The sequence below is a fragment of the Rattus norvegicus genome, chromosome 9, assembly GCF_036323735.1.
Source record: "Rattus norvegicus strain BN/NHsdMcwi chromosome 9, GRCr8, whole genome shotgun sequence".
NCBI lineage: Eukaryota > Metazoa > Chordata > Mammalia > Rodentia > Muridae > Rattus > Rattus norvegicus.
Window position 1 is genome coordinate 104,894,964 of NC_086027.1, and position 18,198 is coordinate 104,913,161.

General features: G+C 38.9%; 1 protein-coding gene and 1 pseudogene across 1 annotated transcript; both read right to left on the reverse strand.

Annotated features, from left to right (window-relative positions):
• Slco6c1l-ps1 (solute carrier organic anion transporter family member 6c1 like, pseudogene 1) overlaps window positions 1-17,659 on the reverse strand; it is a 51,084-nt pseudogene extending 33,425 nt beyond the window's left edge.
• LOC134480421 (uncharacterized) lies at window positions 677-6,398 on the reverse strand. Its single transcript, XM_063267935.1, has 2 exons — window positions 5,925-6,398; window positions 677-2,861 (listed from the first exon to the last, which is right to left on the reverse strand). The coding sequence occupies exon 2, from the start codon at window positions 2,025-2,027 to the stop codon at window positions 1,170-1,172; it is 858 nt and encodes a 285-aa protein (XP_063124005.1). The 5' UTR covers window positions 2,028-2,861; window positions 5,925-6,398; the 3' UTR covers window positions 677-1,169.
• Window positions 17,660-18,198: the final 539 nt, after the last annotated feature.

Below are 18,198 nucleotides of genomic sequence, written 5' to 3' on the forward strand. Positions count from 1 at the left end.
AAATAAACCTAAAAAAGCAAACAATCCCATTAACAAATGGTCTAGGGAGCTCAAATGAGATTTACCTAAAGTGAAAGCTTTCACCCACCCTCATCACCAGCACTATAGTGACCTTTCTTCACTGTCTCACTACAAACCTACATGTTCCTCAGTAGAAATATGCCTAAGGGATATGTAACAACATTTACACAATGATGTATTATGTATGCATCTGTTAAAAAATGACATCATGAAATTAGCAAACAAATGGAAAGAAGTAGAAAAATATCATCCTGGGTGAGGTAACCCAGACTCAGAAAGATAAATATAGCTATGAATTGCTTATATGCAGAGATTAATTATTAAGTAATTGATAGATAAACTATACTCCTTATATACAGAGATGTTGTGTGTCGCGCCCACCTCGTCCGGCAAGGAAGACGCAACACGGTTGGATTCTTCTCAACAGCCTTTACTGCAGGACACCTTCTTTGTTGATACAGGGAGGCAGCAGCAGCCAGCCCTAAGTGTTACAGCTCCAAGTGTTACAGCTCCAAGTGTTACAGCTTTAAGTGTTACCGCGCTGAGCGGCTTTGCAGTTCGGCTTATATACACAACAATATGCTAATCTTCTTTCAGGGATTGGTGGGGCACGAGTCACCCCACTGCCATCCCAGCTACTTGTCCTCCAGAGATTGGCGCAGCATGAACTCCCATTTAGCATAGTACCGCCCCAGCCAGAGTGACGTCAGGTGCAAAACCCCATACATGCTCAGTACTGTTGTTAGGAGGGCGCCAGATTCACCTCATTATCATACAGCTGCCGCGCCGCTCCCTACATCTCCCCCTTTTTTGTTCAATAAAATGACTGGTCTAGATCTGGGTGTCACGTCAATCTTGTCATTACTCCTGTCTTAGGTCATTCCTGACGATGACTCGGCCTTACCCGTCGTTGGGTCACCCTATCGCCACCAGGCCCCGTGTCTTAGGTTGGTCCGAGCTCGAGGAAAGTTGCCCGTCCCTGGATACAATGACCCCACATGACTGTGACAAAAATGATCTAGGGCGAACTCTTAATCTTTCAAAGAGGCCAGCTATATATTGGGAGAAGCACCATTGTCAATGGTGGTCATAGCCTGGTAAACAACCGCTTTGTGTCTGGCATGTTCCCTTTTTAAATGGCCAGTAAGTCAGAGACATACTCCGCATCCCAGGAGGACAATATCTCCCCAGGCAAACATGTCCGCCCACTCCTTAAAAAAGGAGAAAGCATTGGTAACCCATGAGGTAAAGTCTTCAATTGTGATGGGGTCCAGCCTAGTGCTGTTGAGGACAGCAATCTGCATCAGCAATTGTCTGGATAGTTGCTCTGTTTTCATGGACCAGTTTCCTTTCAGATAATTTGAGATTTCTTTGCTCTGTTGAGAATGCTGAGAAAAGTTGGCTTGCAAAGGAGTAATGCATAAACCTCTTAGGGAGGAAACGCAAGACAGCTGTGTCATATGATACAGTGCTTCAATTTGTTCTTGAACTAAATCTATCCTTTGATTGGCTAATAGAAGGCCAGATGCCAAATGAGTATTAAATTCTTCTTGTATCTCTAGCGCCATTGCAGTTCTTTCTACAATCTGATTGACAGTCTCAGCCGTTTGTATTTGATTGGTCATAGCGATTGCAGCTGTGGTAGCTGCGGCAGCAGACAGCACGATGGCTGAAATTATGGCTGCCATAATTCCAAAATCTCTTTTGGTTCTCAGCAAATTAAGAATAGGGGAACTATCTGGGTTTGCCTCTACTGGGATTGGCACAAAGGAGGGAATCTTGACCATCACTGCGGTGTCATTGTTGCCATCCCAGCATTCAGCTAAATAGCAGACTACATCAGAGTTATTACAATTTAAAACACCATTGCTGACATTAGTGCTTATCAGAAAGAAAAAAGGTGATCTAACACATACTGAAGTACTAGTGGCAGTATTATGTTCCAAGAGGTTATTATATTGAATATTGGTCAACCTGGTATCATTTTTTTCTGGTAGCTGAAACATTATACAGCGTGAAGTTCTCACCCATCAACCTAGCAAAGGGGGTCAGGGATGTATATGTCCCTTGCTCATTGGACAGCACCCATTGAAACCAAGGCCAGAGATTATGCTTGCCAGTCTTATTCTCCCCCCAATCATACTGTACATGGTCAAGAGGAGGGGAAAATTCAAATCCCGGTAGGAATTGTTTTGTTCTATGGAATGGACTCTGACATGGGGTAAAATTAGGTGGAAACTCTTGATGCGGGGGGCGAGCGGGTAAGACTCTACGACGGGTAGAGCTATTCTGTGCATAGTTACCTTGCCCTGGGCGTGATGGAACACTACAATTATGCATCACAATTAGTGTTGTAATGTTCAGATCAGCAGAACTATCGACTGACGTGTCCTCGCTGGGTGAAGAGACTCCCTGGGCAATTTGACTCAAAGCAGTCAGGATGATCCCGGTGCTCATTGCACTGTCACTTATAGGATTCAACCAATTAGCTAATGTGGCTCTACGTAACCAAATACAGGGCAGGGAAGAGTCTTTAATGTTAAAACATAAGGTATGCAACAGAGAAACGTTAGTGGCGGCATACCGTTGGGGCATTTCTCCAGTTGGCACTATACAAGGAACATCACGCAAACAGGAGGTAGAGAAAAAGGTTGGCAAAACAATTGCTATGAACTGGCATGGGTACTGGCCAGGATCTGGCAATAGCCCACAGGGTGATCGAATTAACCTGTATTATCATTCCCAGTAGCAATAGCAGGGTTCGTAGTCTCATCTTCAGGAAGAGCAGAAGGCAATTTTCGAGTCAAGCACTCAGGTACCCAAATTGGATTTTCTTGATTCTGCGGAAAAACACAAACAGCTCCCCTAGATCTCGAGATCACGGCCACGCCATTTATCGGTTAAGACATCCTTCCACTTTACTTCTACATTAGTTATAGGTGTAGTAGCAGCATGGCGATCCGCAGCAGAGCGGCCATGAGCATCCAAAACTAAGAAATTTAGAGTAAAAAGAGCTAAAGAAAGTTGTTCTTTTGGTGTTCAGCTGCTGGCAATTCCCTCTTTTTGTTTTTTTATCAGCTCTTTTAAGGTACGATGTACTCTTTCCACAATTCCTTGACCTTGGGGATTGTATGGCAATCCTGTAGTATGTTTGACCTGCATTGTCTGGCAAAATGCCTGAAAAGACTTTGCAGTGTAGGCAGGCCCGTTGTCCGTCTTGAGACTATCAGGCTTTCCCCAGGCTGCCCATGCCTCTAAGCAATGGCTAATGGCATTACGAGCCTTTTCACCAGTCATCAGAGTAGCATGTATAATACCAGAACATGTATCAACAGAAACATGAGCATATTTTAAATTTCCAAATTGTGATATGTGTGTGACATCCATCTGCCAAAGTTTTAGCGGGATCAGACCATGAGGGCTAATCCCTACATGAGGAGGGTGGTGAAATTGAACACCATTTTGGCAATGTAACACCACATCACGAGCTGCAGCTCTAGAGAATTTAAATTTTTGTTGAAGAGTAAAGGCAGGTACATGAAACTTTTGATGAAATTCTCTAGCGAGGTCAAACGGAGCAGCATGAAAAATAAACTCTCTACGAGTACTAGCATCCACCAGGGCGTTATTACTAGTCATGGGACCAGGCAAATTAGTATGAGCTCGAATATGTTGTATGAAAAATTTATTTTTTCTGGCCCAAATCAAATTTTGTAATTCTAAAAGAATTTGACATACAGTACTAGTCAACCGAATTGGCCCTGCAATTTCAAGTGAGCGCACCTCATTAACCACATAAGCAGAGTCAGAAATTAAATTAAAAGAATCATGAAATCTTTTGAAAACTTCCAATACAATTTTACATTCTGTAATTTGGGGGGTACCTGGACTATATTGAATTAATACTGGTTCTTGAGAATCAACCATATAGGCACCTACACCTGTTTTGGAGCCATCTGTATAAATATCTAACGCTCCAGACAAAGGCTCTGAGGCAGTGATCTTAGGAAAGATCACTGGATGTTCAGTAAAAAATTGTAGCAACGGATCCTTAGGATAATGATTGTCAAACTCTCCATCGAAACTACAGCGCAATACGGCCCAATCATCTATCAATGCACACAATGTTTCTACCTGAGCAGTTGTATATGGTATAATAATTTTCTTTGGTGAAATACCAAAATGCTGAATGCAAGATTTAACGCCTAATACAGCAAGCTGTGCAACAGCAGAAGGGTAATATTCAAGGGTTTTATTAGGAGAAATATGGGGATAAATCCAAAGAAGTGGACCTTGTTGCCATAATACTCCTGTAGGTTGACAAAAAGTTCTCAGTATACACAAAAGCAGATCTTCCTCTTCCTTGTACCTTTTTAGTATTGCCTTTTCTAGTCTTTCTTCTACTTTCCTCAAGGATAATCGTGCTTCCTTGGTTAAAACACAGGGTGAAGTAAGCTGAGAATCCCCTTTCAGGATCTCATAAAGTGGTTGTAAATCTACATTGGGCATTTTAATATAGGGTCGAATCCAATTTATGCTTCCTAGTAATTTTTGAAAGTCATTTAATGTTTTTAAATGGTCTTTTTGTAATTCAATTTTTTGAGGAGAAATACTATGAGGAGTGATTTTTGTTCCTAAATATTCTCCCATTTGGCCCATTTGAACCTTTTCAGGTGCTATGAACAATTGATTGTTTTTAAGCACCTTAACCACTTTTGTATAGGCCGCTTCTAGGGCGGCTAGTATAAACATTTAGCCAGCCCCCTGGGGAGCTTGTCCAGCCAACTTAGGCTTCTAGCTACAGATGCTGGCCCTAAAAGTCAATTGGAACTTTTTATTTATTTGTTCCTTTCTTGAAAGGAGTTAAAGCTACATCAATGGGTGAATCAACCAGCATTTAAAGTTTTAACCATTTTTTTTTCTTTTAAACATGAAACACAAAACATTCAAGCAACAAGAAGCAAAACCCAGACATAAATTGACATCCACAGCTTGGTGCACCACGGACAAACAATAGACACAGAGGAAAAGAACTAGATGGTGTTCCACCAAAGGGACCCAGACATCCTACCTAAAGAACCCAGAACCAGAAATAAGCACTTCTCCAATAGGAGCCAGCAAGGAGGCAAGACGTCTCCCACCTCCTTCTGTTCCCAGGAGAGCTCCAAAAAGTTTAAGCTCATTTCCTTCTTCTGCCAAAGCATCTGTGGAGAGTTCGGGAGGACTGTTTTTCTCAACCCCATTTTCTGTCTTGTCTAGGGTGTAAACTGTCTCTAGTCAGGGTCCAAAGACTAAAAGCATCTATGAGAATCAACTTTGTTTCTCTAGATTTTAACATAACTCTAAAAGAACACATACACAAAAACATTTTACCATTATTACCTTGTCCCCTTTTGACCACTACCACTACCCCAAATCTTTATCTTTGCACATGCTTTCAATTTCTGTGATCCTTCTGAATTCCGCTTACTGGGGCCTTTAAAATCTGTATCCACCACCTGAGTTCCCATTCGAGGGGTCAATATGAGTCTGGTGGTGGAACTGAGGTCGAGTCCTGTGCTTCCTTTTGTTGCTCAGCGGGAGGCCCCAGACCCGATGGTTCTGCCTTTAGTTTCACTTTCTCTAAGCTGTCAGTGATGCTTTCTAGATTGTCTGACATTTCTAAGGTCAAGGCTTTTAAAGAAGAATATATCTTATTTGTTTCCTGGTCCTGATTATCCTCTTTTTTTTATCTCTGCCTTCTCTCTGTTCCTTTTATCTCCTTTTCTTTTCTTTTCTTTCTTTGGGACCTTTTCTCCCTCTGACATACTTTCTTGATGCTCTGCAAGGACCCTCTGACCTGTCCTAACTGCTCTAACGGCTTCCCACACAAAGAAAAAAATAAACAAAATTACAAGCCTTACCCACAAAGGATCCATTGGAAACAACATTGCTGCAGACTGCAGACCTTTTAGCCTCTAAACCAAGGCTTCCATTGTCTCTGCTCACCTCCAGAGAACTTATCGTCCCTTACCGGGAACTTTTCCGACGACGCTCGTCCTGAAGCTGAAGAGTTCTGAGATCCACGAGGATGTCCTCGTCCCCGTACAGGCCACCACTTTGTCGTGCCCACCTCGTCCGGCAAGGAAGACGCAACACGGTTGGATTCTTCTCAACAGCCTTTACTGCAGGACACCTTCTATGTTGATACAGGGAGGCGGCGGCAGCCAGCCCTAAGTGTTACAGCTCCAAGTGTTACAGCTCCAAGTGTTACAGCTTTAAGTGTTACCGCGCTGAGCGGCTTTGCAGCTCGGCTTATATACACAACAGTATGCTAATCTTCTTTCAGGGATTGGTGGGGCACGAGTCACCCCACTGCCATCCCAGCTACTTGTCCTCCAGAGATTGGCGCAGCATGAACTCCCATTTAGCATAGTACCGCCCCAGCCAGAGTGACTTCAGGTGCAAAACCCCACACATGCTCAGTACTGTTGTTAGGAGGGCGCCAGATTCACCTCATTATCATACAGCTGCCGCGCCGCTCCCTACAGTTGTGTATAGAGGAAGGGACTATGGGTGATAGAAATAGCTAATAAATTCTTTAAAATCAATAGGGGCCTTGTCTGTAGTGAAGGTTATTTCTCTTGCTTTAGTGTTCCTTAATGGCTTGTAGCTCTTTCTATAGTTGAGACAAAGGGGGTTAGGATACATGGAGAGAAAAAGAGTAAAGAATGATAAAGAGGAAAAAGCCATATTATATTTTAATTTGAAAATAAAAATTCTGTTAAAATGAATAGGTTGGTTTTATTAGAACAATGAGCAATGAAACAACAAATACCTTCAGGAAAGAAAAAAATAATGTAGAAGATAGAGATATAATTCTAATGTGAATTAGGAAAATTCAGTTGACATTATTTTGAAGACTTTTGAAAGTTTTATTCACAGTGTTCATTCTCTAAAAATCAATGAAATGTATCTGTGAAAATTACAACCATGCGATTTGTTATGCCAGAAAGAATGTTAAAAGAAGAAAAAATATTCAGAGTAGGAATAGATTATTATAAGGGGCTACCTATGCATACCTATGATATCTGATACAATGGTAGTCCTTTTTATCATACACAGAAACAAAGGTTCTTGTTTTAAATATTGTGATTTTATTCGTGTGTGTGAATGGGGGTAATATGTGTTGACACATAAAGTTCTTCCAATTCATGTAATTTTGTTAAATGTCCTAGTTATTTCTTAAGAGTGATGGCTCTCTGACTCAGGCAGAAAACCAGTAGCCCATGACCTTGCAGGTACCTTTTTTAAAAATTTGAACATTTTATTCATTTGCATTTCAAATGTTATCCCTTTTCCCAGTTTCCCCTCCAGAAATCCCCTATCCCATTTCCCCTCCCCCTGGAAAAAAAAGAGAGAGAGTAAACACAAAATCAAACCAATTAAAAATAAATAAAAATAATAGTTGGGTATCATCGTCTCTAGCACTAGAAGTATCTTTAGCAATATCAAATAAAGGGGATATTTCTTTCCATTATAATGAAAATGTCTAATTTAACTAAGAGACACTAAACTTTCACCTGAATTTAAATCATTTTGTCATAGTCTTAAATCTATTAAAATTACATGGGTCAACTTAAATACTTTGTTAACAAAAATATTTTACTTTACCCAAATAGCATGAAGAAAATCCTTCACATGAGGTCCAATTTCCTTATCTTTCAGTCTCCTGTCAATGGTGGGAGGTTCCTTTCTTTTCGCAAATCTTAACTTGTGTGCACCTATAAGTCACAAGGAAAATAATCTTTCCTTATCTGCCAGTCAATATGATAATATACTTAAGTAACCCTAAAAATTTCTCCAGAAAACTACTACAATTGATAAGCAACTTGAGCAAAGTGGCTGGATATAAAATTCACTCAAAGAAGTCAATAGTCTTCCTCTACTCAAAGGATAAACAGGCTGAGAAAGAAATTAGGGAAATGACACACTTCACAATAGCCACAAATAATAGAAAATACCTTGGTGTGACTCTATCCAAGCAAGTGAGAGATCTGTATGAGAAGAACTTCAAGTCTCTGGAGAAAGAAATTGAAGATCTCAGAAGATGGAAAGACCTCCCATGCTCATGGAATGGCAGGATTAATATAGGAAAAATGGCCGTGTTGCTAAAAGCAAACTACAGATTTGATGCAATCCCCATCAAAATTCTAATTCAATTCTTCACAAAACTAGTAAGAGCAACCAGCAAATTCATTTGGAAAAGCAAAAACCCAAGACAGTGAAAACTATTCTCAACAATAAAAGAACTTCTGGGACAATCACCATCCCTGATCTCAAGCGGTATTACAGGGCAATCATGATTAAAAACTGCATGGTACTGGTGCAGAGACAGACAGATAGATAAATGAAATAGAATGACCCAGAAATGAACTCACACACCTATGGTCACTTGATCTTTGACAAAGAAGCTAAAACCATCCAGTGGGGGAAAAAAGCATTTTCAACAAGTGGTGCTGGTTCAACTGGAGGTCAGCATGTAGAAGAATGTAAATTGACCCATTCTTATCTCCTTGTACAAAACTCAAGTCCAAGTGGATCAAAGACCTCCACATAAAACCAAATACACTGAAACTAATGGAAGAGAAAGTGGGGAAGAGCCTCAAACACACATGCACAGGGGAAAATTTCCAGAACAGAACACGAGTGGCTTATGCTCTAAGATCAAGATTCGACAAACTGAACCTCATAAAATAACAACGCTTTTGTCAGGCAAAGGACACTGTCAATAGGATAAAATGGCAACCAGAAGATCAGAAAAAGTTCTTTACCTATCCTATATCTGATAGACGGCTAATATCCAATATATACATAGAACTCCAAAGTTGGACTCTGAAGAATCAAATAACCCTATTAAAAATGGGGTACAGAACTAAACAAAGAATTCTTAGTTGAGGAATACTGAATGACTGAAAAGCACCTAAAGAAATGTTCAAGATCCTTAGTCATCAGGGAAATGCAAATCAAAACAACCCTGAGATTACACTTCAAATCAGTCAGAATGACAAAGATCAAAAACACGAGTGACAACAGATGCTAGCAAGGATGCGGAGAAAGAGGAAGACTCCTGCACTGTTGGTGGGATCACAAGCTTGTACAACCATTCTAGAAATCAGTCTGGAGGTTCCTCAGAAAATTGGATATACTACCACCTGAGGACCCAGCTATACCATTTCTGAGCATATACCCAAAAGATGCTCCAATATATAACAAGGACACATGTTCTACTATGTTCATATCAGCCTCATTTATAATAGCCAGAAGCTGGAAAGAACCTAGATGTGCTTCAACAGAGGAATGGATACAGAAAATGTGATACATTTACACAATAGAGTACTGCTCAACTATTAAAAACAATGACTAGATGAAATTCTTAGGCAAATTAGTGGAACTAAAAAATATCATCTTGAGTGAGGTAACCCAGTCACAAAAGAACACGCATGGTATGTACTCACTGATAAGTGGATATTGGCCCAAAAGCTTGGAATGCTTAGGGAAAAAATTCACAGATCATGTGAAGCTGAAGAAGACCAAAGTGTGGATGCTTCATTTTTTCTTGGAAGGTGCAACAAAATACTCACAGGAGTGAATTCAGGAGCAAAGAGTGGAGCAGGGACTGGAGAAAAGGTCATCCCACCTGGGGATATATCTCATATGCAGTCACCAAACCTAGGCACTATTACTGATGCCAAGAAGTGTTTGCTGACAGGACCAGATATAGGTGTCTCCTGAGAGGCTCTGCCATAGCCCTTCTGATACAGATGAAAATGCTTGCAGGTAACCCCTGGAAAGAAAAAGGGGTCTCCAATGGAGGAGTTAGAGAAAAGCCTGAAGGAGCCAAAGAGATTTGCAGCCTCACAGGAAGAACAACAATATCAACCAACCAGGCCCCACCAGAGCTCCCAGGGACTAAGCCAGCAACCAATGAGTCCACATGGAGGGACGCATGACTTCAGCTACATATGTAGCAGAGGATGGCCTTGTCTGGCATCAATAGCAAGAAAAGCCCTGGGTTCTGTGAAGGCTCATTTCCACACGTAGGGGAATGCCAGGGTGTCGAGGTGTCAGTGGGTGAGTTGGAGTGGGAGCACCCTCATAGAAGCAGAGGGAGGGGTGGTATGGGAGAGGGGAGAAAGGGGAAAAAAAGAAAATATACTACATGGATTTGTACACATTATAATAATCCCATCTTGTCATGGAATGGCAAGTGAGTTATGATAAACACACTAACACCAATGTATGTTTTAGAAATCAAATTCTTCAACAACTGTTATACTTTGCAAAACATAGTTATTTGAAAATGAAAATTTCTTACATTTGACCATAATGTACGTTTCTCAACTGCTGAAAGTGTGGTATCTATGGCTGAATTAATTTATAATTTAATGTAGAATTGAAAAGCCATATTCAATAAAAAAACATTTGATGCCACAGCTCAAAAATGGCACCTCCCAGAACAACTTTTATGCATCACAAAGCATTTTCTGGTAATAAATTCCACTGTCAACTTAGATCTTCTAGGCAGGTTTTAAACCATGTTGTGAGTAGTAAAGTAAGAGAAATGAAGGTTTCACTTTTCTTGGATAATATCTCATTGGCACTTTCTTAATGACAGCTATGCTAGGTGGTGAGAGATTGAATATCAAACTGTTTCAATTAGCATTTCTCTGATTGCTAGAGCTGTTAAACACTTATTTTAAACATTTTAGGGTAGCATATGAAGTGGTTGACTTCATGACTGTATTTTCATGTGTATATGTCGTCATACTCTCTTCTTATTTGTTCCCTTTCCCTATTGCTTTCCCACATGTCATGACCACCCAATCCTGTTCATTCCTTTCCCTGTCTCAAGTTCTGCTCATGTATTATCTGTATTTCATTGCTGTCTATCCAGCTTCTCTTATGCTGTCTTCAGACTGTTACTTCATTACTTCTCTAGTTGTCACACCCACAGAGAGACAGAGAAAGACAGAGACAGAGACAGAGGCAGAGACAGAGACAGAGGCAGAGACAGAAAGAGTGACAGAGAGATTCATTCTTCAAGTTTAGTTACACTAGAGAATCTGACTAACAGTCAAGGATAAATAGATTTCAGTGTCCTTCATTTTTAAAAGACACCTATGCACTTTCAAGAAAAAGAGGATTATTAAAAAGAAACAAGGAGCAACACAAATATATACTAAATGACCTTCTTATATATACTATTTGGATGTGATATTGCTTGATGTGGTAAAAACAGCAAGCTTATGATGCTATTTCTATGTAATAGAGCCATACCTATTGCTCTATACCTATGGGAACTGAGGGTAAAAGTTACTGTAACTAATTGTATTCTTTTTATACTCACCAGGTAAACTAGTTGGAAAGCAGAACAGTGGCAAAGATGTACAAAACGAGATTGCACCAACAAACAAAAAATATTTCCCCCAACGACGCTGCTGCTGTCGAAAGCCGTTAAGAGTTTTACTTTAATGGAGAAAGATAAAACATTTCAATTAGGAGCACTTACAGAACAAATCATAATTTGTTGGAAGGGCGGGAGAGTTTTCTGTTAATTCGCATTCGTTTGTAATCTGTCACTATTAGTTTGGGGGCTTTGCTGACAAAAGCTGGTTGTTAGTATTCAATGTTACTGTTTTGTTTTTCCTCCCATCAGAGTCTCACTTCCCCACTTCCCTTTTCAGTTACATGACTCAGGTAGCAGACAGAGTCTTGCTTGTTCCTCTTTAAATTTTCTCCATTTTAATCTGTGCCTCTGCAGAACCAAGTCTTGCTTCTTTTTCTGGCTCCTTTAAATCTTGCACCTCTGTAGCAAGAAACCTTGCACTTTAGGTTGCATGACTTTTCTTGTTTGTGGCATCTGACCCTTGAAGTCACATGACATCTGAAATCCCTTCCTTCAGGCCCCTTATGCTAAGTGTACTTGCTACTTCTGGGGTTTTTCCAATTTTCCTGTAGGAGTCGTTTGCATTTTTCTTAAGGTTTCTTTTGCTTTTCATAAAGCTTAGTAGGTGTTAAGGTGTAGAGGGCACATGAAAGACCCTGTGCTGGGTTTTGCTGAGTTTCTAGGCTACCATCATCTCTTCTCTTTATTCAATGCTGAGCCCAATAGTATAATTTTCAAAATTACCAAGGGATTTTTACTTATTTGTTTGTTTGTTTGTTTGAATCATTTAGGAAAAAGATCTAGAGCAATCAAGGAATATTCTATTATTAATATTTTCAGGTCCACATCCATGGAAAAATCTTTGCTGGGAGATAGAGAGATGCCAAGCAGAGATTATGAGAACTGGATGTGCTTGCAGGGAACAGGGCTTTGACTTCAGTATCCACGTCATGGCTACCAATCATCTGTAAGTGCGGTTTCAAAGGGCTCAATACTGCAGGCATTTCACATGCACCGTACAGACATGACTAAAAAAATAGGTAAATAGATCTGACCACACTTTAATTTTAAGACTAAACCACTACCCAAAGACTATACATGGACAGAACTGGGGCTCCAACTTCATATGTAGCAGTGAATATCCTTGTTGGGGCACCAGTAGAAGGAGTAGCCCTTGGTCCTGCCAAAGTTGGGCCCCCGATGTAGGGGATTGTTGGGTGGGGGTTGTAATGGGGGTGAATGGGGAAGGGAACACCCATATGGAAGGGGAGGTGGAGGGGTTAGGGGGCTGATGAACAGAAAGTCAGGAAAGGGAATAACATTTGAAATGTAAATAAGAAATAACCAATTTAATAAAAATGGAAGAAAAAAATCTAAAAAAAAAAAATTTTAAGACTACAACTGTGTACCTTTACCATGTGCTAGGACATATTTGTGTCAGAGACCAAGTTACATGAACAAATTGTTTTGCTAAGAATATATTTATAATGATTAATTTATGGACGGAATACTTGCAAATTTTTAATTTTATTTTAACTGAGGTCATTTTTGATGAAAACTTTTGTTCACTGTAACACTGAGGTGTTAATATAGTAGCCATTTATTAAAGAGTGATTTTCTGGGGGCTGGAGAGATGGCTTAGCGGTTAAGAGCACCCGACTGCTCTTCCAGAGGTCATGAGTTCAATTCCCAGCAACCACATGGTGGCTCACAACCATCTGTAAAAAGATCTGATGCCCTCTTCTGGTGTATCTGAGGACAGCTACAGTGTACTTATATATATAATAAAATAAAATAAATCTTTAAAAAAAAAAGTGATTTTCTTTATGAAGTGTTTATGAAATTTTATTTTTTTCAATTTTTCACACATGGGGATGTCTATGAGTATGAAATAGAAGGAGATCAGAGTATAAGTTGCAGGAGTTTGTCCTTTCTATCATGTGGTACCTGACTTCCAAAGAAAGTTCTTTAAGGTTGGTGGCCAGAACCTCTATACAATAAGACATCCTGCTGGCCTTGTTCTACCTGTTTTAATATCATTATCATCTGCTTTTCAGAAATTCTAATCAAGATGTTTAATTCTCTGAGTTTGTATTAATTTTTACTATTTAAAAGCTAGACAGAACTCTAAATTCAAGTATGTCAAGATTCTACTGTTAATGTAATGTAGGTTTTCAGCAATGAATATATAAATAAATGTAACATTCTCAATAAAATATTTGCAAACTTTACATATATGTTTAAAAGATCCTTCTCCCTGATCAAGTAGGCTTAATTCCAGAGATGCAGATATAAGTCCATATATTTGATTCAATAAATATAGTTAACCACATAAACAGACTGAATGACAAAACCACACGGTCATTACAATACATATAGAAAAGGAATTTGACAAATGCAGTATCTCTTTATAATAAAAGTCTTAGATAATTCTAGAAATATAAGGGACACACCTCAATATAATACAGGTGATTTACATCAAGGTCACATCCAACATCAACCTAAATGGAAAGAAACTCAAAGCATTTCTACTAAAATTAGGTACAAGAACAAATGATTCTTTCCACACTTACTCATTTTAGTACTTGAAGTCTAACCTATGGCAGTAAGACAACTGAAGAAGATCAAGGAGATAGAAATGCAAAAGGAAGATTTCGAATTATCTTAATTTTCAGAATCTATGTTTTATGAATAAAAGACCCTAAAGATTCCACCAGCAAACCCCTACAGCCAATAAGCACTTTCAGCAAAGTAACAGAACACAAAATCAACACAGAAAATTAAGTGCCCTTCCTATATCCAAATTATACACAGGTTTAAAAGATCAGTTAAACAACACATTTCACAACAGCATCAAAAAATATCTTGAGTGAAAAACTTGTGTAATCACCCATCTCTATGGATCAGAAGAATTAATATAGTGAAAATGGAGATCATAACAAAAGCAAACTACAGATCCAACAGAAACCCATCAAAATCTCAACACTATTCTTATTTTTGCAAATAAAAACAAATGAATGTGCACACATGCAGAGAGAGAGAGAGAGAGAGAGAGAGAGAGAGAGAGAGAGAGAGAGAGAGAATCCTGAATAATGGAATAATTGCTGAATACCATAATCTCAAATTCTGTTATTAGTATAAACCGCATGGTCTTGGTATAAAAGCAGACACATTGATCAGTGGTATCAACCTGAAGACCCAGACATAACTCTACATGTATGGACACTGAATTTTTTTTACTAATAAACCAAAAATAAACACTGGAGAAAAGTTTATCTTCAAAAATGGTGGCGTTAAAAGTGGTAGCTGCAAGCATAAGAATGGAAATAGGTCCATAGCTGTCTCTTGGCATAAAAGTCAACCCTAAGTGGATCATTGGCCTCCATATAAAACCAGACATTCTGATCCTCAGAGAGGAGAAAGTGAGAGATAGGTTGAACTCACTGACACAAGAGGGAACTTGCTGGCAGGACTACCATAGGAAAGGCACAAAGACCAAGATTTAATTCATTGGGATCTCAAGAAGCTGAAAAGTAAGGCAAAGTGAGCAGCGTATCATGCAAGCAAGGCAGCAGCCAAAGGGATGGTTAAAGAGTTTTAGCAATTATACGTCCCATAAAATGTTAGTAGCTACATTACATGAAGAACCAAACTACTAAAGATCTTTACCAATGATATGGCCGATACAACAATATATAAAGGTTAATGAACTTCTAAGTAATGGTCTTGATCATATTTCAAACAGTAAAAATACATATGCACACGATAGATGTACTTATATTTATATACCCAGAGTTACGTACATTTTCTAAGGTAGTATTTCTGAGCTATTGAGTATATCTATTCAACAAGTATTCTATACAACATAAACCAAATTGAAAAGCAAATAGTATGACTTACACTGCATTTGAAGTTTCATCCTTAGGCTTAAGAACTTGGACTCCTAGTAAAAATCCTAGAATGTATCCCCCCATTTTTGCAGCTTCCCCAATACCTTGAAAATGAACACAGCACCAAACAGCTTGAAAATCAAAATAAAGGTAAACTCTCTGTGATGTACATAATTTTTCATGCTATTCTCTGTTACTTAACAGAGGGAAAATGGGTAGGAACAAAGAGGAAGAACTGGGAATGGGGGAATGGGCATAAAAGAGGGGGAAAGATATTCTTGAAACTATTTCTGGAGTTTATTCTAACAAGTTTCAAATTAATAAAACAGGAGCCTGGTGGGAAATTTATACAAGAGTTGATGATAGTCTTAGAGTTGATACGAGTCCTGAGCCACAATCATTGCTTCTTTGGGAACAGTGACTCTGTCCTGTTAGGACTCTATGTTGTTTGAGACAGACCTGTTCTTATCTCAAAGGTTTACACTTTACTCAGTCTTTACTGATTGTCACTGTTAATCACACCTGAGACAATCTCAGAGAACCACCTAGACTACTGACTAAGAGTACAACTGGGTGACATACTTTCTTATATAATCAAATATTAGATACTCATACAATTTAATTACGAATGTAATTGTCTCTTATTTCATGTATACATTAAATGTAACATAAACTACATTGTTTGGGGGGGTGAATCAATGCCTATTTAATGTAGGACACAGTTTACATAAGACATTGTAAATGGAAGAGATGACAGTGTGTTCCATTATCTCCTTCTCCCCCACTCTTCCCATCCTTCTTTTCCTTTCTTCTTCCTCCATATCCATTCCCCACTCTCTCAGGGAAAGAGAGACAGAGACAAAGAGAAAATTTTCCCACTTAAAACATCCACAGACTTTCTATTTCTCTCAATATTTTCAGTGGCATTTAGATGGTTTGTCTAGTGTTCAAAAATCTCACAATCAGATGTATCAATGTAAAATTAAAGTTATGCAAACATGTCATCACTCCTTAGAACAATGTCATCACAGAGTCAACAGTACCTACCTATCCATTAACCCACACAGAAATCTGATAATTATTCAAAATAGGGAATACATATTAAGAAAAACTTGCCTAAATACAAGCCAGCTGAGTATGTGGGAAGATGGTCAAAAATAAAGGTTGCACCAAGAATATAAATTGGCATCCCTGCAATTCCATGTATTTTCAGTCCAGCACAACTATCCGCTGACTTATGTCTTTCTTCTACGCACAACTCTTTTGAAAGATAAGAAACGTATTTTATTGAATTGAGTTCAAAGTGAAATGTACAATTAATTTTCAGTTGTTACCATCACCACTCTTATCTCTTTATATTGAGTGTAGCCATACAATTAATTCATGGTTAGATTCATAATAGAAATAGCACAATAAAGGAAAATGTTTGGGAATATTGGAAGTGAGACACATATTGTGAAACTGTATTGAGTGATAAATATTTCTTTGGGTATTGTGTGGTCCTCTACTTATTCAATTTTGAAATCTTTTGAATCACAGGTTATTTCTTAATTTTCTTAGTCACATGGTTATGGGGTTTGTGTCTTTATATTTGTTAGTAGATTGGCAGAACTAAACTGGTGATACTAAACCATATCTACTGCAACCACCATAATTGAAATTTAAGACATGCTCTTAAATGTTATTGTAGAAACACTAATAAAGTGAATGTTACAAACTTTTACACCAATGAAAAGGTATGTAACATAGTTTCTTTGGAGCAATATGTAACTCGGTCAAAAATGGGAAGATTCCCTAAAATTGTGATTTAATGAACCCTACTTCTCCATTTTAAAATACATACTATGAGACTGACCAGCAGACCCCAGAGATCTCTCAGACACTGGACCATCAACCAGGCAGCATACACCAGCTGATATGAGGCCCCCACCACTTATATAGCAGAGAACTGCTGGGTCTGGGTTCAATCAGAGAAGATGAACTTAACCCTCAAGAGACAGTCGTTCCCAGGGAGTGGTAAGGTCTGGTGGGGAAGATTGAGGGGTGGGGATAATCTTGTGGAGACGGGGGAAGTGGTATGGGATGTGGAACAGTTAGAGAATTAGACCAGGAGGGGGATAAATCTGGAGTGTAAAAAAAAAGATTAAATAAAATTAAAAACAAAACAAAAAAATACATACTGTGTTCAATGGATTTTATGACATTTTTATACATTCATATGATGAATTCCTATAGATTATGTATCTTTAATATTTTTGTCTGCCTCACAGCCCTACTAACTGGATTCTACTTCACAACAGTTTCCCTCTTCTCCATTCATGTTTTTATTTTTAATGACTTAAAGAGTTGTTTACTGGATGACAGGTGAAGGATTATTTATAGGAGCATGGGCACTTTGCCAGGGACTCTACTATTGATCTCTCAGTCTCTCTCTCTCTCTCTCTCTCTCTCTCTCTCTCTCTCTCTCTCTCTCTCTCTCAGTCTCTCCGTCTCTCTCCAACATCTGTCTCTAGGACTGCATGGTGACTTGTAAGCTAATTTTCCTTCCATGTCACTGTGTTCAAAGACGCTATCTTGGGTAACTGGTGAGCAGACACTCACAGCTTCTGTAACTACAATGAAGGCTACAATGGCCTCCTCATGCCTATGTTCAATGCTTCACAGCACTTCTCACACCCTCCACCCCGTCAAGCTCTTTCATTATTCCTCCTCTTCTTCTGAAATGATCTGTAGTCCTGAGAGAAACCATTTATGGCTGAGCACTTAATGCTCATTCTTTAATTTTCATTATTAATCGTTTTACTTTTTACATTTCAAATGATATCCACCTTCTCAGTTACCCCTCCACCAACACCCCTC